At 45.4% G+C, this 23,072-nt stretch overlaps 1 protein-coding gene across 1 annotated transcript; it reads left to right on the top strand.

Annotated features, from left to right (window-relative positions):
• Positions 1 to 1,290: 1,290 nt before the first annotated feature.
• On the top strand, positions 1,291 to 22,744 carry C3H8orf74 (chromosome 3 C8orf74 homolog). Its single transcript, XM_068936395.1, has 4 exons — positions 1,291 to 1,413; positions 7,631 to 7,823; positions 20,193 to 20,593; positions 22,526 to 22,744. The coding sequence occupies exons 1-4, from the start codon at positions 1,291 to 1,293 to the stop codon at positions 22,742 to 22,744; spliced, it is 936 nt and encodes a 311-aa protein (XP_068792496.1).
• The last annotated feature ends 328 nt before the right edge of the window (positions 22,745 to 23,072 follow it).

Genomic DNA, 23,072 nt, shown 5'->3' on the forward strand with positions numbered 1-23,072 from the left:
ATCTAACCCAACATTTTTCAGTTGGAAGCATTACCTAGTGGTTGCAGTGAACTAGGAGAAGTTCACTAGGAGTGAACTAGGAGAGTTCAGAGGATGGACTTTAATTTTAGCTCTATTTGGTAGTATTTATCTGACTTACAAGGCTAGTGTGCTCTGCAGTCCCTGCTAATGATCATTCATGCCAACAATTTGCCAGTGTATACTGAGACTCCATTCCAGCTTCCTTACCTGGGCTTCCTTTCTGTTGGACCAAGAGCACTCAGAGAGGAAGACGCATGGCTGAGTTTCATCCCCCCCTCATTGTACTGGTACATAGCACAAGTGGAAGCTACCTGTGAACAGGTATTTAAGGAATAAATGGCTTGACCCAGTATAGACATCTACACTATAGACCCTCTGAACTGGCAGCCTACACTCTCTATTCAGCGTGCTCTATAGGCACAACTCTTCACATGCTACAGCTGCTGTCAATAACAGATTAGATGATGCAGCCCCAAGCGTGCCTACTTTTCTCCAGGGAATAAGGGAAGCATGAGATGTTAGCTCAGATACAGACCTCTACCTTGTAGACATCTAGAGTTAAATGAGGTGGATCCCTATTCTCAGCCTCCCCAGCCATAAAATGGAAGTAAGGGTAAGCATTTCAAAAAACTTTCCATATCCTAGAGTGAAGGTAATCAGCTAACTATGATTCTGAATAACTATTATCTAGTATCATCTAGTAATTGCTACTATTATTTTGGTGGCAGTCAGGAATCCATATTGCAAATCATGGCCTCCGTTATGCTTTACCTACAAAAATGTTGGTGATGCCCATGTTTTTCTCAAAAATGTAACATTCTTTTATTTTAATAAGGTCAGAGGCCTCCTAACGCCACCTTAGTTGCAGATGAGCTTATGCCTAGTAGCGTCAAACTGCCAAATCTCAAATAAGGTTTCCACACCCCATTACAGCAGAGCCTAAAGAGACTCTGTGGACATCAGTGGAATAACCTGGATTTATGCTAAAGTAAGAGATAGCACAGTCCCCTTTGGAGGTTGATATTTTTTTTTTTTTTAAATTTGGGGAGGAGGGAAATAAAACTGCAAATTTTGCAATTTTATCTGGAGGAAAGCAGACACCTCTGGGCTGTCTACTTTAGGATGAGCTGGACCATACTCCAGGCTCTATTGACCAGGTCTCCACCTGCTGCTAAGGGAGAACAAACAACAATTATATGCAAGACACACACAGTAGAAGAATAAAGAGCTCAGTGGCTGAATTTACACAATGAATCCCACCCTTACTCCATGGGGGCTGTAGCCCAAACAAGCAGTCCCAATAGTCATGGCTTAATTTCAGATACTTCTATTTCTTCTCCATCAAAGGAGATCAAAGTTGAGTCTTCAGCCAGGTCTGAATTACCCTTACAGGTGAGTATTGCCCTGCTGATTACAAACCAGAGACTGCTTGCAACATATCCTTCAAGGGACATAACCCAATCAGAATTACGCAGTTCTGCATAATTTGCCTGGAATAATACTCCAAAATAAAAGATCGAAAGGATAGAAAAAGATTTTCCTTTTGTGTATTGTGCCCCAGCTTCTCTCCTCACCTTGCCCTCTCTGAAACTTCAGTCATGTCTACTGTGCTGTTTAGAAGTGCAGCTGAGAAGCTGGGGTCACGCCAGACATGTGTGAGGACTCCACATGGTGCGGCGTGTAACTTTAGACCGGTGTCACGTTCAGTCTCTTAAGGGATTGATTGCTGTTTGTCGTAGGAACCAGAGGAATCTCCTGAGCTTTAGCCTGTGTGAAGGAATGGCTTTGCAAGTTAAAGCTGCACAAGATCAGCTTTACCTTATGCTGTGGCAGTTCATTGTTTTTTTTTCCAAAAGAAGATTACATGCCAAGTTGCTCAGAGTGGGGATTTCCAGCTCTTTTCTCCTCTGAGATACTCGTAATGATTAATCATTTATTATCATTAATTACATTTTGGCAGTCTCCCGGGCCTATTTTACCTGTAAATCTCCAAGCAGTCCCAAGACATTAATGAAAATGGACTCATCTCAGAGAAGACTGTGAGTTTTGTGATTAAGTTTTTTGGAAGATCTTCTTGAGGAAAAGGATATTAGAACACATGTTAGTTTTGAGAAAATTTCTGCTGGGGATGCTTCTCAAATTCAAAACTGAGCCCCAGGCAAATCTACAGAGAAGAGAAAACACCACCAGTAGATAGCTGTTAACCCAGACTCAAGCCTTTTTTCTGAATTAGGAATCACATTGTAAGTCCCTGCTCCACACCCACAAAGGCTGTCCTCACCCTGTCCCCTCTTTGGGCAAACAGTCCTATAAAGTCTCAGCTTGACATGAGCCCAAAAACAAAGCCACAATTTATTTTAGCACATTTTCCCAGCTGGCCCTACTCACAGCAGCACCGTAAGACTAGTCGGCAACATTTTCCCTCTTTTACCTTTGCTGTGAGCAAAAAAGACATGAAATAGCCTGCTGAACATGACACAGCAGCAAGTCATGTAGCAAACCCAGAAGTCCCCATTTCCCATCCCTTGTATCTATTAATAAACACTCCTTGCCACACAATGAAATTAGGCTCTTTAGTAGAAGACTGGAGAAATTTGCTGACTGAGAGCTACAAACTAAGATCTTTGACTCCCATAAAACCTTCTTTACATTGAGATATTGTTAGCACCTGTTTCTAATCCATTATTTAAATATTTAATACCTTACAACTGAAATTGCCAAAAGTGTTAGGTCTCACTCAGAAAAAGAGAGTAGAGTACAGCTGGGCCTATTTTGAGCAAATCACCTGTCCTCTGTTCATAGAGGAATGTGAACCAGCACTCCTCATTTCCAGCAGATGCTTAGCACCCTCTTAGGTTGTCCTCCAGTGAACAGGACTTCAATTTCTCTGTATAGCCCTGGTTTACATATAGTGAAAGAACATCGTTCCCGGCCTCTCAAATGTATTCATCAAGAGATAATTGTGTTGCTCAGTCTGCATAGCAGAAGGGAATGAACACAGATCTCCCTGATTTTCTCAGCAGTCATTTATTGCTATCTATTAAAGTAATTTCCAGAACGAATAATGCTCAGTGGGCTACACATACCTATGGCAACATGTCAATATCATGTAATATTAGGCAGACTGCACTGAAGGTATAGTTTGCTCAGGTGATCCCAAATGTGGATGATTAACTTCATCTAGGAGTACTATGAAGCCTCAACATTATCAAGAATATATGAGAACCTCTGGAGAGCCTAGAAACTTGTGAAATCCAGCTGCAGGCAGATTTCTGCCCTAGCTCCAGCAGATTCCCTCTTTCCAATTGACACTAAATTTATCTCTTTACCAAATCTCCCCTCCTTCCTTACCAAACATGTATCCTGCTTCAGTATTTCCAGGTTACTTGAAATAGTTTCTAATGTTTTTTTGTTTGTTTGTTTTATATAAAAACACAAGCACCTGCAAAACTAACAAACTATGAAACTATGTCCTGAAATGCAGCTGTACAAATGCTCTGAACTATCAGGGGTCAGTGAGAGTGAAAATGAAGTCAGTTACTCTCCGCAAACTTTCATGAAATAGCTCTGGATTTTCACTGCTGGGGGTGATGGAAGAATTTAAGCCTTCAGCATTTGAAGAGATTATCAGGTGGCTAATTCAGGTGAGAGCCAGAACAACAAGTTACATTGCTAAAAGGACACAGATAGAATCAAGCACATCAGCTGGAGTTTATTACAAAGGTGTTGCTGCCTCTAAAGTAGGAAGCACAGGGCTGTTTTCTGAACCTGGCCAACAACTGGCTTTTGTGAGCCAGGCCACAGGCAATGGTTGTGCACTCTTCTCTCCCCGATAGCACCAAAATAGACACAGCAAGGTGTGCAGCAGAGAGACTGAAACCACAGGGCTCTGCCTGAGGGCCCGCATTTCAAAACATTGATTGTATTTGAATCACAGGGCTGCAAGAGCACCTTGCTTTGGTCTGTTACAGAGATAAGTGATTGATGGCTGTGAGATGCTCACACATCTCCTCAGACCCCACCTGCTGCCCGGGCCCCTCTCTAAGAGTAGCCCTGGTCTCGCAGAGGGCCAGTGACCACAGTGGAGAAACCTCAGCAGGACCCTCAGTGATCAGCAGCCCTCCTGGGAAAACTGAGAGAGAGATGTAGCTTTACCAGGCTTTGCTGTGCTTATCTTATCTCTGCTGGAAGCCAGCCCCTTGCATATCTGCACAGGTTCATCTTGAGTGCAGTGACACCACCAGGCAGAGCCTATGGGTAGATGCTTAGGGTGATATCGCTGCCTCAGCCAAACACTTCCACCTCACCGTGCTCTCTGTGCAGTGGGCTCTGAGATAGGGATCTTGGGTCACTGTCGGGAGGCAGCTGAAGTACCACAAGCCTTGTTTTTCTGAGAGGAAGGCCTTCAGCTTTTATGCAGTCACACTTGCAGTGGATAATCTTCAGAGTTTTTTCAGGACCGTATTTTTCACACTCCAAAGTGCTCTCTCTTGTGCTAGAACAGACTGTGCAACGCACAGAGAGATGCAGAACGCAAGGGCAAGAGATGATAGCCCTTCCCTACTAATCTCCTTGCACCCAAAATCTGTATGAGAGAGAACTGCCTTATATGCTAAAGCATTAATGTATTAGCACTAAGAGCATTAGGGACTCAATTAGTTCTGTAACCTCCACACCCACCACGTGATCATGTTCTAAAAAGCTCCATCCTTGCCTGGTCCTTGTGCCTTCCTGCAATTATTCATCATCTTCTGCAGCTGTATGAACATACAACCATGTATCAGCAATAGGAGTGATGTCTCCAGTTCTTCCTGCATGACACAGGCTCCTCACAGGAATCAGACGCTTTGCAAGCACTTGTGGTTGATTTCTATGGCCATACCAGAACAAAATCCACCTTCAGATCTTGTCTTCAGTCCTAAGGTAGTTTCTGCAAAGCAAAGCTTTTCACGGCTAGATAGTTTTCACAGTCTCTTTCCCTGCTTATCTGCATAAGCCTGAATTCATCCGACCAAGCTTCAGGCATGCAAGGACTAGAGATGAGTGTTCCTTAAGGAAAGTTTGGTAGGATGAATTCAGGCCGAGTACACTAGACGCAAATGGGGCACCTCATATGAGGAACGCTCCAGTTGAGGGATGATATATTTTTTCCTAAATTTGGACCTCAAGATTTGGCCCCAGTCATCTCAGCACATGGGGAGATCTCTCCCATTCAACCTATCCCATGAGCTCCCTGCTATTTTGAACATTTTGAACTCCAAATAGGGGTAATGGGAATGATACTGCTGAGCAGCTTACCAAAACCTCTGGTGCTCTCCTAGGTGTGCTGTGAGCCTTGAGTGCTCTAACACTTACTCCACAGCCTGCACTCAGACTCTTACCAGCTCACCTGATCCGCAGCCATGGTGAACAAGAAGACACATGGCTTGAACAGCACCAGGCACCCTTTGGGTGAATATGCCTTGTCATGCTGGAGAAAGTCCTCTGGGCTGTGGGAATTAGAGAGAAATGACCACAGGACCAGCTATTCAGATATATGTAGGGACTGGGAAAGGAGAGGATGGTCAATCTCAGATTCCAGACAAAAACAGTTACTGACATTCCAGTTCAGAGAGAACTGCCAATAATAGCCAAGGTTTGCTCATGCCAACATTTTCATATATCAGTTGTGGAGATACTACATGGATACAGAACAGGAAGATGACTTCTCTACTAGGAAACTGAAGAGTACTTATGCCCAATTACTGGTCCTAAGGCCAGAGCTGGCAATGTCTACGCTATTAAACTCCCTCCAATACAAGGTCATGACCTCCTAACAGCCTGGGATTGGAGATACCTTTTGGCCCATGCTATCCCCCAGTGTGAGCCTGGGACTTACTTGGCCTGGAACTGTGCTAGCTGTGTAACAGTGTAGGCAGATCGATCTCCTCCAGCTGCCTGTGCCCTAGTGCTGTGTAGTTTGCTAGAGTCAGCCTAGACACTTTGCTGGATTCAGAGAGAAGGGTAAAAACCTGGAAGCTAAGAGGAAAGCAGGAAGCATGATGAAGAACCTGGAGGGGGTTGAACCTTGAGGAAGATGAAAGCTGACGAGATTCAGGCTTTGAACTGCCCAAGGGTATGCAAAATAGTGCAGAAACACTTCCCTGAGGAGCTGCGACTGCAGCCAGCCTAGAAAATCCTAGCTCACCTCCAGCAAGGTGAGATGCGGCTCCCATCTGCCCTGGATGGCCACACTGGGCATGCACGGCTGCTTGCCAAAGGCACAGACAGGGCTGGTGTCCCCCCTCCTAGGGGCCCATCTGAGCCCTGAAACTTTTCAGATAGGGAGAATCCTTGCATCCAGACTTTTGCCCTCTTGGATCCTTGCATCCAGACTTTTGCGGGTAGACATTTGTTCACAGCTCTGGGACCTGAGACATTCAATAGCAAACTGTAAAGGAGTGGCTGGGCAGGGGAAAAGGGGCTTGTTATGGCTGCCGGGAAGGCTGGATTGCCTCTGAAAACGTTGCCAGGAGTAGAACCAGGGTGTCGCGGAGCCAGGGAGATGGGCTGTGCTGCCTAGCAACCCAGCCCAGTAAGGATGGTGCTCCTATCAGCCGTAGGGGTGAGGGCAGTTGTCCAGCTCGAGGTAAAAGTGCCATTTACTAATATAAATGTTCTAAAATAGCAATATTCCCATATTGGGCAGTAGGTGGCTGGGGGACACATGTCACTCTGCTGAAGCCAGGGGAAGTGACCTGAGTTTCTCCTGGCTTCACCAAAAAGGGAAATGGCTTTCAACTCCCTGACGGGGTAACAGGACAGGATCTACCATGTGTCCTTATGGGATTTAAAGTTCACCCCCTGAGCCACTTTGCTGAAACTCTGCTGAAACTCCAGACCCTCTTTCTCTTTTTTTCTTACTTTCATTTTGCTTTCCACTTTCAGGGACTAGTTTGGTTGTATATTCTTTCCCCCTGGAAACAGCAGCAGTGTTTTCTAACCGGAAGCCAGATCTTGGCTCTAGCTTCCCATAGCCTCCCCTCAATGCCCAAAGCCCCCTCACAAACACAGAACGAGTCATTGCAAAGGGACACGATGAGTTTCCAAGCCTTTTATGTCCTTGACACAGTGGATATCAGTGCTGGGAGGTGGCCTAGTGGCAACCACATGCATGGAGCCAGACTAAACTGCCCATTCCTCCCTACTAAAATGGAGACGGAAAGATGTTTGGCCAGCCTGCTTCTCCATAGCATGCTCCATGCCCTCAGGATTAGGAAGAGGATTAGCCTGCCCCCCCAGTGCACTCCTCTGCAAGGAAAGCTTGGTCTGATGGCCTCTAGAAGGCCACTAGGAAGGGGGCAGGATTGAGGTCCACCTTATTCTCCTGCCACAGCCAGAGTGAGCAGGGGCAGCTCTAGACTGGAGAGTTTGGCTTTCAGCAACCCCGAGTCCTGAGGCTTGCACAGCCTGATGAATAAAGTTGGTGTCCACCTCGTAGTCCCTTCCTGGGGACATCCTCCAGGGCACCTCGAAGCAGCTCCTCAGAGGGTCCCGTCCGGCATGTGGTGTGGGCTTCGGGGTCCTGAGTGGGCTGCCACACTGCACTTATTTTCTGCCTTGGTGCTAGCGGGAGGAAGGGCGCCAGCTTCTGCGGGAGCTCCTGGGATGGGAGCCCTTCGATGAAGTCTGGGACCTGCGGCGAAGCATCCGGCTGGACATCCTCTACAACAGCATCATGTTCGCTGCGAGGAAAGGCCTCTCCTGGGCAGCAGTGGCAGCAGTGGGGAAGATCGCACAGGAGCTCCTCGAGGAGATGAAAGGTGAAGGAGGGCTGAGCTGGTGTGGCCCAGGCTGAGCTTTTTGCACCTTGTGCCTGACCAAGGAAAGGGAAAACTGAGAGGAGACTAGTACCTTGAGGTCAGCAGTAGAAGAAATAACCCCAAATACACCTTCCTTTTGTTCTGGGCACTCATTACTTTGGCTGCACCTACAGCATGGTGAGTAGTGGGCCAGATCCAGCTCTTGGGATAGCCTCATCCCGTTTGGATAAGGAAACAGGGGATGATGTTAGGCCAGCATTTGAAATCTACAGGTGTGTAGCAAACTTTGGGTCTTCTGAGCCAATTAAGAGGAAAAATTGCCTCCAGAGAAGTGTTTATGTAAAGAATGTAGGATGGTTACCCGAAATCCAGGCCCTAGGAGGTAGGCCTTGTTTCAGAGAGGGAGTACGTTTTGCACTGTATATAAACAAAGGCAGAACAGTCCATGGCGGTCTGAGAGCTGCCCCAGCTTGGGAACAGCTCTGCGAGTGAAGGGTTTATTCAGAGCTGTGGTTATTGGGGACACCAGAAACAGTCATGCTCTTCTTTACTCTGAGTTAAATGTCTGGGAGCGCAGCCCAGTAGAACAAGTCGGGTAGGGTTGCCGGCATATTCATACCGGTGTGATTGGTATGAAATCATGCCCTCACCCTACCTCCCAGTGAGCTGCTGAAGCACTTCCCTGTTTTGTAATAATGATGACAACATCCATCCATCCCCTGCCAAATGGGGACCTGAGTGCAGCGGGTAAACATCCCTGCACTTCCCCATGCAGCTGGCCAGGGGCAGGCAGGCAGTAAGGGGTCTGAGAGGTGTGTGAGAGCTTGCTCCTTTGTAAAGCTTATCTGTAGATATTTTCCTTCCCTAGAGAGGACATTCAGCCTGGAGGATAGCACTTTACTGCTCATATTACCTCAGGGGGCTACTTCTTAGCTCAAACAATGAAGCTTTGTGCTTTGCTCTCAGGTTCCATCTAGATGCTTTCCTTCATCTTTGTCTCAGCCTTTTCGAAGTATACCTAAATCACAGCAGAAGAGAGAAGTCAGATTAAAGATTGAGACTTGGGCCCCTTGTGTGGCAGCAAGTAATATTATTTCTGATTTTATTTGCATCTTCCATTGTTTTGGACTTACTTGCTTGGATATCAGGTCTAGATACGTATTCTTCATTACAGAAGGGTAAATCTAGAATAAAGATATTAAAGTTGAAGGAGCTACTAGGGTTTTACACCACTGAAATGAACCCAGAATTCAGCCCCTCCCTTGCCATGTTATAACCATGTTAGGGCATAATGGCCTGGCCAAGAGTAAGAAATGAGGTCTGCTGTAGGGAGTTTTGTGGATACTTGGCTATGACACTGCTGCAAATCCCAGCGGAGACGGGTTATTCTTAGTCAACAAGTACATCCTTTACACTGTTCTTCTTCCAAAATCAGCATCTCTGTCACTGAACCCTCCTCTCCTATGGCTGTAGGCAAGTCACCCCCTAACCCAACTCTGAGTGTTCACTGTGGTGGTATTGTCAGTTCTTTAATGAGAGGCATGAAGATTCTTAATGGGACATTTTCTACTCACTTCCAATAGCGGAGTCCCCCAGAAGTCACCACAGATGTGGATATATTGGGATCTTGAGGGCTTTACCCTGCGAGAATCTCAGTTTGTATTGTTTTAGAGGTTTCAGTACTCAGTAGTGCACAGTAATGCACTGTTGTGGCCATTTATAGACATCATCAGACTGTTTGTTTCTTGCCCCCACTTGCTGCCAGGAAATAAATTAGGGTTAATACTTTGCTTATTTGCTTACGAGATAACAGTCACTTCACACCACTGGGTGTGTCTGGTGTGTACTCAGCACAGCTCTGAGCAGTGATGGGCAGTCACCTTTCACTGTGGAGCTTGGTGTGAACTTCCTTAAAGTTTCCTTTACATACTGTGTTGGCAGAGAAAGCCTGCAATTTGGGACTTGTCCTAGGCTCTTGACAGACTCACAGGGTGCTACAGTTTGGAAGGGATCGCTGGAGGTCTCTGGTCCAACCCTCTCATTCAGAGCAGGGTGACTCTGAAGTTAGATCCAACTTCAAAGTTTTAACACATGGCTGAGGGTCATGCCTAGCCGTGTTTTGAATATCTCCAAAGATAGAGATCCCACTGCCTCCCTGGGTACCTCTTACAATTTTTGATCATCATCATGGTACTTTTATTTTTCCTAGTGTCTAACGGGGATTTCTATTGTTGCAGTTGGTGTCCACTGCTTCTGGTCCTTTCATTATGGACATCCAGGAAGAGCCTGGCTCCACCTTCTCTATACTCTCCCATTAGGCCATTGGAGACAGCAATAAGATTTCCCCTTAGATATTTCTGCTTAGGACTGAACAAGCCCAGCTTGTTCGGTGTTTCCTTGTGAATTCTGTGCTTTAGCCCCCTAGCTGTCTTGGAGACCCTCTACCAGACTCTTCCCAATTTGTCAATGTCTTTATTGCACTGGGAAGCCCAAAACCAGATACAGTACTCCAGATACAGTCTCACAAGTGCCAAATGCTTCCATACAAAGTAGAATAAGTCTCTGCTGTTGGTTACACTCCAGAAGGTGTGATAAGGCTGATTCTCCTTGTGGGCTGTTTTTCCATCCATCTCTTTGTCATCTTGAAATTCCTTCTTACTTGAACTGATACATTTGAGGCAGGAATCACACCTAAGCTAAGCTAAGAGAGAAACAAGGATGATGATAGATCCTTTTATCCTTCATTCCCCCATTGAGAATGGGAAGGATGGAGTAGGTAATGAGAGAAATCAGTAGCCAAGCCACATCAACACAGTTCAGCAGGAGATGCCCACCTAACAGAAGGGGGAAAAAACAGTTATCTTATCATCTCCTACTCAGGATAGAAAGAGAACAGGGAACAGTACTACCTCAAGGTACCAAGTTTTGTGTGATATGCATCTCGCTCATCTTTTGGAGGTGGTCCATGTCTACCACACTGGAAAAGAGAGATGATAGGGTTTTGTGCTGATTCCTGAGTAAGCCTGCTTGCCCCCTGGGGTTTTCACTGTACGTATGGAATGAAACTAAGATGTCAATGCAAAATCCATAAGAGAGCTGATGCCTCTGGCTGAATGGCACTTGAAGTCCACAGGCCCTAAGCACGACGATATTGAAGGTGCTGAATTGAAGTGAATGCCCTAATCTGCCCTGGATTAGGCCCTCCGCAGGGATGCCTGAGAGATTTGGTATTCCGGCACTCACAGAGCTGTTTACTCATAAAATAATGCAGGGCCCGTTCATGCAAATTAGGGTGGGTCACATTTGCATAATGCTGATTTCAGAAGTGAATTATTGTCACAGACAACTTGTTTCTATCGCAGGCTTTATCCATTCAACACATTCGATATGGGATGAGAATCTCAGCTTGATGAAATTGCTGCAGGGTGGATTTTGAGGGGAAGGAAAGAGGAAAAGGGATGCACAGCCAGAAAGGTAGCTGAGCATTACTGCATAATTGCTTCTGGATTGCTAGGTTTAAGCAGAGTTTATCAAAGGGTTTATAATGTAGGTGGGGATTGCCTGCTGACTCTTTTGATTAGAGAATGAGTTTAATAATCACTCATTCCTTATTTATTTTGCAAATAATACAACTTTAGTCATGTATCAAACAGCCCCCAAACCTCCCTGTGCTTCTTGACCCAGAGATCTTACAATCTGGCTATCCTCCCTATAAAAATGTGGCCTTTCATTACTTTCCTGACACTACACAGGATCAGGGCACCAACTTTTTCGTGTTCTCTTTGAAATAAAAATCTATTCAGGACATCCACTTCTTCTTAACAAATTAGATTAAATTTTAATTAAACATCACTAAGAAATTAAGTGTCCTTGTGCAATCAGCTAGGTCAGGAAGGGCTATGGGGCATTCTGACCAAGTTGCAAGCTTTTCTCAGTTTTCAGAGGGGAGGGATCTATGCTGATTCATTCATAATCAGCCCACTGAATAATGCATGTGATGCTAATGATAGACTGAAGTCCTGAGAAGGAGCCAGGGTGCACCTCCACAACTAATATTTTTGGAGGGGAGGAATGGAGGGGGGGATTAAAAAAAAGTCACTTCAGTTTAAGAAGCCAGGATAGGACGTGCACCTTCGAGGACTTCTTAGTGAGTGCCTGACAAATATTTGGAGGTGTCTTTTCATGGATATTTCAGGAACTGCCTTCTGTGCTCTCACTCTGTTACTGCATTTTCACCTGTCTCTCATCCCTGCAGAAGTATTAATAGAAAATAAGTCCTGAGACAACCTATGCTTTCGCTGAATCCACACAAAATCAGAGATCAACAAAGGAGGAAATCAGAGGTGCAGGCTACTGGGACAGAACGAGGAGGCTATGGGGGATCAGGAGCAATGATACCTTAGGAGATGCGGGGCTCTAAAGAGAACTTCCTCTCATATTGCCCCTACAGGCCTCGAGATTATCTCTGATTAATCCCTGATTAGCAGGATTTTTTAACAGAGACCCTGAGGTGAATGGCTAGAACCACAGCGCGTCTTTGACTAAGCTATACTTTTAAGCCAGGCTAAATTACTCATTATTCAGAGAGAGGGAAGGGTTTTCCTGCCTTGCCCCATTTTCAGGACATCTCCAGGGTGAGGGGCATTTCTGAGCTGAAGGAGTGAAACCAGCTAACGTGGCTTTAGCACAGAAAGGGCTAGGCCTGGCAGCAGCCAACGTCTGGACGAGAGGAGATGAAAAAGCAAGTGTCTGAGTAGTGGAAGTATAGCCTTTCTGGTTTATTCCCTGACCTTGCTCCTTGCTTTACTGTCTTTATACAATGGAAGGCCAAGATTATCTGTCTCAGGGAGGAAGCTCATTTTAACTGGGGATTTGAAGAAAGAGGTGGAAGTGTAGAGTTAGGGGCAGATTGTGCTCTCCTTTTCCCCCTAACCTAATCTTGGCACCAGCAAGTGGAGGTGGTTGGGAGTGCAGAGTGGAGGGGCTCTAAGGTAGTGAGTGAACAAAGGCAAGAGCAGAGGTCCGTTCTGTGTATGGCCACAGCATGAAGGAAGACGGAGCCAAGATGAGACCCGTAAAAGTCCATGAGGGCCTTTTTGCTTAACAGTGAAAGTCTAATGAGGGAGCAACAGGCTCAGATATGGCCCATAAGGGAAAGGACTTGCAGTAGTGCAGGAGGGATTGAGGGGTGCTAGGAGTGTGGGAGAGAAAAGAGTGGTTGTAACTGTGTGGGCAAGAGGGACCTACCACGGACTTCAGAGGTGGTTTCAATGGGGCTGCCTGATTTTAGAGGCTGAATGAGTAAAGACATGCAGGGAGTGCCATCTGGCCGGAAGGTCAGACAATCAATGCTGTTGCTGTTTTGCTTCCTAGGACCGGCTTCCTAGTACTGGCATAGCAAAGGATGTGTCCCAGCCCACGACGTAGTCTGCAGAGGGATGGTCATGTTCCCTGAGGTGTTGTTACAGCCGCTCGGTAGCTCCCTGTAGCTCATCCTTCATCTCGATCTGTTGCTGAAACCAAAGGAGTGGCACTGGTTACCTCCACACAGCTTTGCTCTCTCCTGAGAGCTACAATCCCGCTTTTTAAGATGTGAATAGGAATTGCCTCCAGCATGGTTTCAGCTCCTCCAAGGCTTCCTGAAATTCCCAGCTTACCCCCTTAACTTCTTCCTGCTGTTGCCATGTGTGGGGCATGGTTCCTAATCAAGTCCCTCAGCACAATATCACTGCCGTTCCTCATGCAGCGTGGTACTGAACTATAGGCCATGAGTAGTTTTAAACATCGAGAGATCAGCTTCCCTCAGTCTCTTTTCAGTCTCTAAGCAATTTCGTTGACGTCCACCCACTCTGGGCTTACACTACTATACCAGAATCAGCTTCTGGCTCTAGACCCCTGGTAATGTATATAAGTGGACTGCGGAGCAGACGCCAGCATGGATGTTGTCCTGGAGACTAAAGGCCAGACTCCAACTTAGAAGTACCAGAAGATACCAGCCCCACATAACTTCAGGCTCACAAGAGGTTGTCTTAGAAGTGCATTAAAAGTGTATTAAATATAAGCTTTTTGTGCCCTAGTGAGAGGAATGGGCATACCAGAGAGCAGAATTTGGACTTTAGCAGACCTACGGGCTGTGCTCCGTCTTCTCCATTGCTCTTGCATAGCTGGGCAGAAGGGCCCAGGTCCTCTGCAGATGGCTACCCATAACTAGTGTGACCACAGCCCAAACTGCCTAAGCATTAAGCAACTTTAACAGCTGCAGGGAGCTCAGGACCTTCATCATTGACTTGACATCTCTTTCCGCTGCAGCTGTCCTTTTCTTTCAGCCCTGGGGTGCTGCTAGTTCTTGGTATTACGTGCAACTTTCCTGTGCAGGTGATCTTCAGTGGCTCTTCTGCCTGCTCTGGGATGCCTCCTCTTTGACTAGAGGGAACTTAAGGAAATTAACTCAGGCTTGGACTTTTAGGTTATATCTCTACTAGCAAACTGGGAATCCCATGGCACCAGCACTGGAACGCCACCGTTCACTCTGTTGAATAGGTAGCCCAGACCTTGACACGTTCTTTGCTTGGGCCAACTAGCAGTGACTCAGGCAATTGCTGTGCAGTTTGGGAATTAGCACTGACCAGGGACTTTCTCAGTAGGCAATGTGGGTGTGTCACCCTGATAGGGAAGTTAATAGTATGGCTGAAGTGAGATAACGGCAATTTGGCCAGGGAAAGGGCCTGGCAGCATTTAGGTGGCTAACAGAGATGTAACCCTAAGTGCCTACATTTAGGTGGGCAAAATAGAGCCCTAAATTTCCCTATGATGCTATGATTGACGCTTTTTCTGTTGCTTTCACTACCTGAACATTTGCCAATGTTGTGAATGGAGCTGTAGTGTAAATTCGAAAGAATATTCTCTTGCTTTCAGTTCCCCAGGTACAGTATGAGTAGTCGTGATAATAATAAATAGTGGTGATGAATTCTTTCTCCTCTTGCATCGCCAGCTACTGTGCCTGTTTCAGCACTAATTGCTGTGGAGCCAGGGCTGTATTGCACTGTGCACCTCAAACGAAGACCGTCCCTGAGAATGGCTGGCACTTGTGTATCATATGACGTTGATAACACAAGGATTTTTGTCTCCTACTGGTTGTCCTGCCGAGAAATGTGTGCAAAGCTGCTGGATTTGGGGAGTAATTTGTTGCAAGGTTTCTCCTGGATGCATGTGCAAAGGATCTGGGCTCTACTTCTGTGTATGAACCCGTATTGGCAAAAGGTTGGTGAGGTACTCAGACACTTTACTCAGTAATAACCCATTCTTGTTCATCCAGTGGGATTGCTGAAGGATTTGCATGCCCAGGCAGAAAAAAGTGTACACGCTCAATTCCTGATCATCATTGCCCTAACCCCATTCCTGCAATATGACTCATTCATGGACATCAAGCCTGAAGAAAGTCAGGGAGATTTGCCTCCAAGTGAGATCGGTGGGTGACAGGCTCCAAACCCCCTTGAAATTCAGGTCTTTCAGACTTTCCTCATCAAAAAGCATCAAGGGAATGGTGCACTTAATCACCACATCAGTTTGTTCAACACGGCTTCTCCTCTGTTCCCCTATAGACTTGGTTGTGCTCTTGCCATGTGTTGCTGGAAGGACCGCGGATCTTTCTTACTAGCCAAATATCTTCATGCCAATAACTTCATCTCCCAAGGCTCAACCTATTACTACAGACATTTCTCCCAAAAGGCACCACTCTCTCTCCAACTCATTATTGTCAAATTGGAGGAAATTGTAATAACAGCATGCGTTCACCCATCTCTTTAGGATTTTGCAGAGCATAATGGAAGCTAAGTAATTAAGCTTCCCAGTTCCCTTAAGGGAAAAATTATCATTCCTGTGCAGCAGACATGTTAACCAGCACTCACCGAGCTTAAGAGACTTGTCAAAGGGTATGTGGTGATTTGGTGGCAGAAGCAAGACTGTAATTGTCCTGCAAAAAGTCCTGACTCACTCCACTGGTAATTATTGTCTGCCATTAACATAACTTAGCCTGTAATGTTAGGAAGGGGATCACTCTTTCCCTACCATCTCCAAATGTGTGTAGCCTCCACACCTGATTTTTAGTATTCACCAAGTCTGTAAATGAAATTTTGTGACTTGGCTGAAATCAATAAATAATTAGACAATTTGAATTGCTCTCTCAGTTTAGAGCATCATAATTCTTTCTTTGACAAAAAGCAGCCTTTCTGAAAAAAATTTTCTTATAAAATTTTCATTTTTTGGCAAAAATATATCTTCTCTGATCCCATTTTGTTTATTTTAATTGAAAATAGTAATCTATCAATCTTATGTTTTTATTGAAAACCTCATATTTTTAGTCAGGAAGAAAAACTGTTCACTAATTAATGTTAAAGTATGGAGTTCTTTAGGAGGCTTTGCAATATTTCCAACACATTTTAATAATCTGAAAGGCATATACTTAAAAACAATGAAATGAGAAAAGGACGCCTTTCTATTTGGGAATACTGCAAAATGATAGTAAGGTGGAATTCTTGAAATTTCCTCACAAAGCTTCAGTGGTTTGTGTTGGCTTCTGAGAACTCTGCACAGACTGTGAAGGGGCTGTGTGATGGAAACCCCATCTCCTTCTAGCTTTATTACTGTTACACTGAGTGTCTAACCATTGCCAAGGTTAGGTGTAATATTTTTAATATCCTCTCACTTCCCCTCAAATATTTCCCTCAGTCTGGATGTATTAGGAACAGTCTCCAATATTAGAAGATGCTCCCATCAGAAACCTTGGGGTGGATTATGATCTTTAGCTCTCAGATAGTTTCTCAGATATACATCCCATCAATTCCCTTTTCTTTGTCATCTATAAAGTGAGTCTTGTTCCCAAGCTGATGTCTGCTTATAGGCATTAGAGGTGGGATTCAGCTCACCTACTTTTAGATGTCTCCATTGAGTTTGAACCCTGCTCCTGAACTTGGGGACATAAAAATCCCATTTGTCCAGGTTCTCCCCTTCCTACCTGTGAAATAAACGATCCTTTAATCTTGTAAGATGCCTCAGTGCCAAAAGCAGCCCCAGTTTTACAGGCTGAGAATTGAGAATAAGAAGGATGTTGTGATTTGCCCAGAGTCATGTAGCAGGTCATGGCATGACCAGGAATTGATGCCTGGAAGCCCGGCCAGTCCTGAGTAATTCTGCATCATTCAAATGTCATCCTGTGAGGAGCTCACCTCAAAGCTCATCTTGCAGACCAGGCACTGCTCATAGGATTGGCCTGTGTACATTCTCTAATGTCTAGTAGTACAGTTGAGCATGTCCTGTGGCCATATCCTCAGAGGGGGAAGCGTTTTGGGTCTCTGAATTCTGCCCAGATGTATTTCACTGAAATTATCTGAACTTCAGATCATCGGGACTTCTTCCACTCTCTTGAACTGGATTACAAAACCACAGAATGACTGCGGTTGGAAGGGACCTCTGGAGATCATTTCGTCCAACCCCCCTGCTCAAGCAGGGTCCTCTAGAGCACATTGACAGGACCCTGTCCAGTAAGGTTTTGAATATCTGCAGTGAAGGTGTGACTGTGACTGTGAGGGTGACTGAGCATTGGAACAGGTTGCCCAGAGAGGTAGTGGAGTCTCCTTCCCTGGAGATATTCAAAACCCGTCTGGATGTGATCCTGGGAAATATGCTCTAGGTGACCCTGCTTGAGCAGGGAGGTTGGACTAGATGATCTCCAGAGGTCCCTTCCAATCTAAACGATTCTGTGATTCTGTGATTCTGTGATTCTGTGATTCTGTGAAGGAGACTCCACTACCTCTCTGGGCAACCTGTTCCAGTGCTCAGACACCTTCACAGTCAAGAAGTTTTTCCTTAGGTTTAGATGCAACTTCCTGTGTTTCAGTTTATGCCCGTTGCCTCTTGTCCTGTTGCTGGGCACCACGGAGAAGAGACTGGCCTCATCCTCTCGACACCTTCTCTTCAGATATCAATACACATTGATGACATCCCCCCTGCATCTTCTCTTCTCCAGGCTGAACAGGCCCAGTTCTCTCACTCTTTCCTCATAGAAGAGATGCTTCAGGCCCTTCACCACATTAGTAGCCCTTTGCTGGACTAGCTCCAGGAGCTCCATGTCTCTCTTGTACCGGGGAGTCCAGAATTGGACACAGTACTCCAGATGTGGCCTCGTCAGGGCTGAGTAGAAGGGGAGGATCACCTCCCTTGACCTGCTAGCAACACTCTGCCTAATGTACCCCAGGATACCATTGGCCTTCTCGGCCACATGGGCGCACTGCTGGCTCATGGTCAACTTGTTGTCCACCAGGACTCCCAGGTCCTTCTCTGCAGAGCTGCTTTCCAGCAGGTCAACCCCCAGCCTGTACACAATTGAAACTGGCCAAAAGATTTAAAAGTAGTAAAGGAGGAGGCAGCAGACATAGATAAACAGTGAGATTGCAGAAGCCACATTTCCATAGGAAACAAAGTGAAAAATATACTTCATCACATACAGTAAAACCAGATCCAAAGGAATCTTGACAGAATGTTATCTCTAAAATTAAGCTCCTATGGCTTTATCTATTTCTTAGAGGCTAAAGGTGTTTGCTAAACAAGAAAGGTTCAGAGCTGGGCATTTTATGTTTTCATTATGTTCTCTTTAAACTACAAAGATTAGATTGGCTTCAAAACTGATATATCTGATTATTATAATAAATCTTAACTTGACCAAGAAACTCTTAATTACAGCTAATGAAAATAGAGAGGTACAGTGCATGAAAAATATCAGTTTTCCCATTTTCTATGAATGTTCTGCAGGAGTTTGGGTTATGCTATGAAAAAATGTTTTTTTAAAAAGAAATACGCATCATTTTTAAAAAAATTCAAATAACCTCACTCTCATGAGTCAATCATCGCTTTCTTTTATTTTATGTATGGGGGCCATTAAACAGTAGAGAAAAGTGGAAAAAGTTATATAAAATGTATTTTCTCTTTAAGTGCGTTTGAGGAAAACTAAGCTAAACCTAGAATTTTATTTCAATTTCTTTTTTTTTTTTGCTTAGAAGGATGTTTTTTGCAAGGAAATGATCAATGGAAAATGTTTGACCAGCTGTACTCTTATCTTTCTATCTGGAAACACATCCAATACATGGAAATCCCCACCTCACTTGAAGTTTCGAGGGGGTGACTGGATTTTGCGCTCATGCTTATTTCGATATGAGTAAGTGTTTTAGTATTTGCTTTTGTTTGCTATCCATCCACTCCAGTTGAAGGAAAAATACAGGAGAATTTCCACTCTTGCCGTGACAGCGCACAATCACTCTGCAGGGATCAGCAATGTCTCTGCCTGTAAATCTTTTCAGTCCCCTGAATTAGGCCTCAACCTTGGCTCCTTCTTCAGTCTTCAGGGAATTTTAATCTGGCGATTAACTTCCAGCTAGCAGGAAATAACAGAGACCTTCTGGATACATCTATTCATCAGAGTCAAGACATGGGCTGGCCACCAGAGCTCAATCGTTCACATTGTTGTTAACACAGTCCTTGGCTAGGCTTCGGTCTGAGCCCACTGAAACAGGCTCTAAGAGTCCCCAGCCGTGGGTCAGGAATTAGCATGGGCCAGGGACCATTTCCAATAGATTGTTTAGAGAAGCCACCGTGTTTTGGAGAGGGTTTAGCTCTATGGGCTTGGTCAGACCAGGCCAGCTCGCCACAAAGCCAGAACATGGGCCCTGGCCCTGGTTAGTCTGCCTGTAAGCAATCATCATGGAGTGGTTTTCTTTCTCTGAAGATACTGACTCAGGTACATTTTTGTATCATGGAGCAAAGTAGTAGACGGGAGTTGTCCTTGGGTGAATATTGAACTACCAAAATGCATGTCCAACTGCTTCAGTAGTCATATGCCTCTAGGCAGAGGCTTCTGGGTTATTGAGGAGCATTCTTAAATAAGAATTGATTTAATAGTTCTTTGGAAACAACAGCCTCCCACCTTCTGCCCAGCCCAGGTAGAAACTGCAGGAAACGAAAATGAAAATAATAATAATAAAGGCTAGGAGGAGGTTAATTTACTTTTTCCCATGGAGTGAACATCAGTGGATGCTAATAGCTGCATCATTTCAAAGAGAGAGTACCAAAATAGTGCACGTTGATAGCTGCAGGGCTCTTGAAGCCTCATTTAGGCCTGCATTCACTCATCTTTATGCACATACAAAGTCTCTAAATTAGGACTGTAGCTGTCTGGTTTCCCTCTGGAGTCTGTGGAAAGAGCTGGCCACCTCTGGAGAGCTAGTAAAATCTTAAAGCAGGAGACTTTCCCTCGGAAGATCTTCTCTCTTCTCGTTGGACTGAATCCAGGCCTCAGGAGCTGTTTTAATCTCTTTCCAGGTCTAACCATCTCCCAGGCCCTCCAGGTCTTCCAGGATAAAGTCTCAGCATGTGAGCCGAAGCTGAGGCCACTCAAGCCAGGCATTCTGTGCGATTACTTTCTCAACACGTATTTCAAACATTTCCACCTCTACCAATTCCTGCTATGCCACAAGAGGACAGTGCAGCAGCGCTACGCCACCCTGGAGGTCTGCGTGCCCCCACATCCCCTCCCGCTGGAGACTGGCATAGATGCAGAGGTTGAAAAACACCAGCAGCAAATTGCTGCCCTGTCAGCTGCCGAGACCCAAAAACGTACCAATGTGCTGCATCTCCGAAAGATGCTAAGGGCAGAGAAGAATACCATCCTGGAAAAAGTGTACAAAAAGCTGGAAGACCCAAGCGAGAAGCTAGACAGAGAGGTAAAACGTTATTTTTACTGAAAGAGATACAGTCAGGTACAGCACTTGAAGTAGGCCAAAGGGGTTGGAGGTGGCTCCAAGCCTCTCCCACCAATTCACTCTCTGATTTGGGGCAAATCACCTGATGTTTCTATCTCCTTATTTTCCAATATTTCATGTATGAGGCTGAGGGAGAGAATAAGACATGCCCAGTGGGACTTGTCTTTGAGATATAGAAATCTGTTTCTTTTGCCATCCAATGATGTTGAGTTTGGATTTCCTCTGCATCTCTTTTTTTTTTTTTTTTGCCAAGCTTTGACTGTAGAAACTAATCTGTTTGCGGGTGACTCCTCTAATTCCTTGTCCTAGCAGCTTCTGCTTATATATCACAAAGAGAACGTGATACAAGATCCTGCCGTTCTTCCAGGAGAATAGTGATGTCAGTAGGAGTGGGTGCATGAAATATGCAGGATTTGGCTTTTTTTCATGCAATTTGGACTGTATTGCCCCTTATGATTTTAGTTCATGCCCCAGCCATGAAGCATTGATAACAGTTTGGGAGAAAAAAAAAAACACATGCTCAAAAAAGAAAGAAAGCACCAAAAAACAGACGCGTGCGCACACACGCACACACACACACGTGCACATACAGACCTGCTTCAGCTTGCTTTACAGGTTCTTAGCCCGGGAGCAAATCGCTTGGGAAATTTAATTAAACTTTAATGAGCTACTTTGATTGTTGGGCCGTATGCCTAGTGGAATTAATGTACAATGAAGGGGCACCTCATCATGCTGCTGGCAATAGCTGGCAGGTTCATGTAGAGCAGAGCATGTCATCCTAAATCACCTTTTGAACTCAGGAAAGCAGCAGGGAAGAACAACCAGGAAGCTCTAATGGGTTTTTTAATTACAGCGAGCCCCTTACATGTCATTACCATGCATTGGAAAAGAAACTCTCTCTGAGTCGCTTTCAGGCTTTCAGGAGGTTGGGGAAGGCAAGGCATGCAAGGTACTCTTGATGGTGGTCTCAGTTGTGGGTTTTCTTCTCTTCCTTCCTCTGGAGTCAGCAGGGAAGGGCTGGTTTGTAATGTAATGCTGGTTTGGAAAGGAACGTTCAGCCTCATGAGATTCATGCAACCAGTTCCCACTTCTTTTTCCCCTAAAAGCTGGGCCTCTGCTTGGAAAGAAGATCCATCATGCATTCCCTCCCATCCCATGCAGGATTTCCAGAAGTCCCTTCCAACCTCAGCGGTTCTGTGAGAGATGCTGCACCAGGCTGGACCTGTGACTCCCACGCACTCAGCTCTGTTTGGCATATGGGGTTCTAGTGAGACAGGAAAATTGCACACTCACCACGGTGTTCTGCTGCCCAGGACTCCTTCCAGAAAGGATGCCTGTTTGAAAGGGATACCCTCCTCTAGGCATCCAGGGGGGTGAGTTCCACATGCTAGGAGAAAAGACAGTTGGAGGGTTTACGATGGAGAATCATTGGATAATTCAGGTTGGAAGGGACTTCTGAAGATCTCTAGTCCAACTCCCCCCCCTTGCTTAAAGCAGGGCCAACTAGAACAGGTTACTAGAGCAGAACCTTGTTGAATTGAATTTTGAATAATCTCTGGGGATGGAGACCCCATGGTCATTCTGGGACCTTGTCCCCACACTTAACCACTTCCAGAATTTCATTTGATGCAACTTGTGTCCATGACACTTTATTCTTTCTCTGTGCATCTCTCAGAAGGTACTGTCTCTATCCTCTCCACAGCCTCCCATTAGGTAACTGAGCCTTGTTTTCTCCAAACTGAGAAAACCCAGGTCTCTCAGCTTCTCCTTACACATCATGTGTTTCAGGAGGATTACCCATACTGGGAAGCTGGACTCGTTCCAGTTTGCCAGCAAGAAGCAACTCTAAAAAGAGAAAACTCAACCTTCCTGTGTTTCTGTTTGCTCCTTTAGAGACTGGCGACCTTAGTGGAAGAGGTGATCAGAGTTGAGGAGGAAACCACACGTGAGATCTTCCAGGCTGAGATCCAGGCCACCTTTGAAATCCTGGAGCTGAGACTCCAGAAGAAGATGCTAGCCTTGAAACCACCTGTTCCTAATCTTCCACCTCTTGCCCCTGCTGTCCAAGCCAAGAAGGCACCTAAACCTCGGGAAAGAAAAAAGAAGAAATGAAGAGGTTTTGGCTTGTGCAACACCTGGTGGAAATCCTCCAGAAATACTCTGTGGCCATGGTTTATCCTTTTTGGGTTTCTGAGTTGACTTTTGGGACATGGCATACACAGCTTGATGCTGCTTTGTTCTCACTAGATTAAATAAAGTTTAAACCGCCAAAACTAAACTGATACGGCAGATAAACCTCTCCTTGGCGGAGACTGAAAGGGATGGGGGAAAGTTATTGTGAATTCAGCTCCAGCAGCTACTGTTTGATTTCCTCAAAACTTTCCCAGGCAACAGCCAGACTGGCCCCAAGCTAGTAACAGAATAGGACAAGCCCTCTTCA

Source organism: Struthio camelus, chromosome 3 (assembly GCF_040807025.1).
Source record: "Struthio camelus isolate bStrCam1 chromosome 3, bStrCam1.hap1, whole genome shotgun sequence".
Lineage (NCBI taxonomy): Eukaryota > Metazoa > Chordata > Aves > Struthioniformes > Struthionidae > Struthio > Struthio camelus.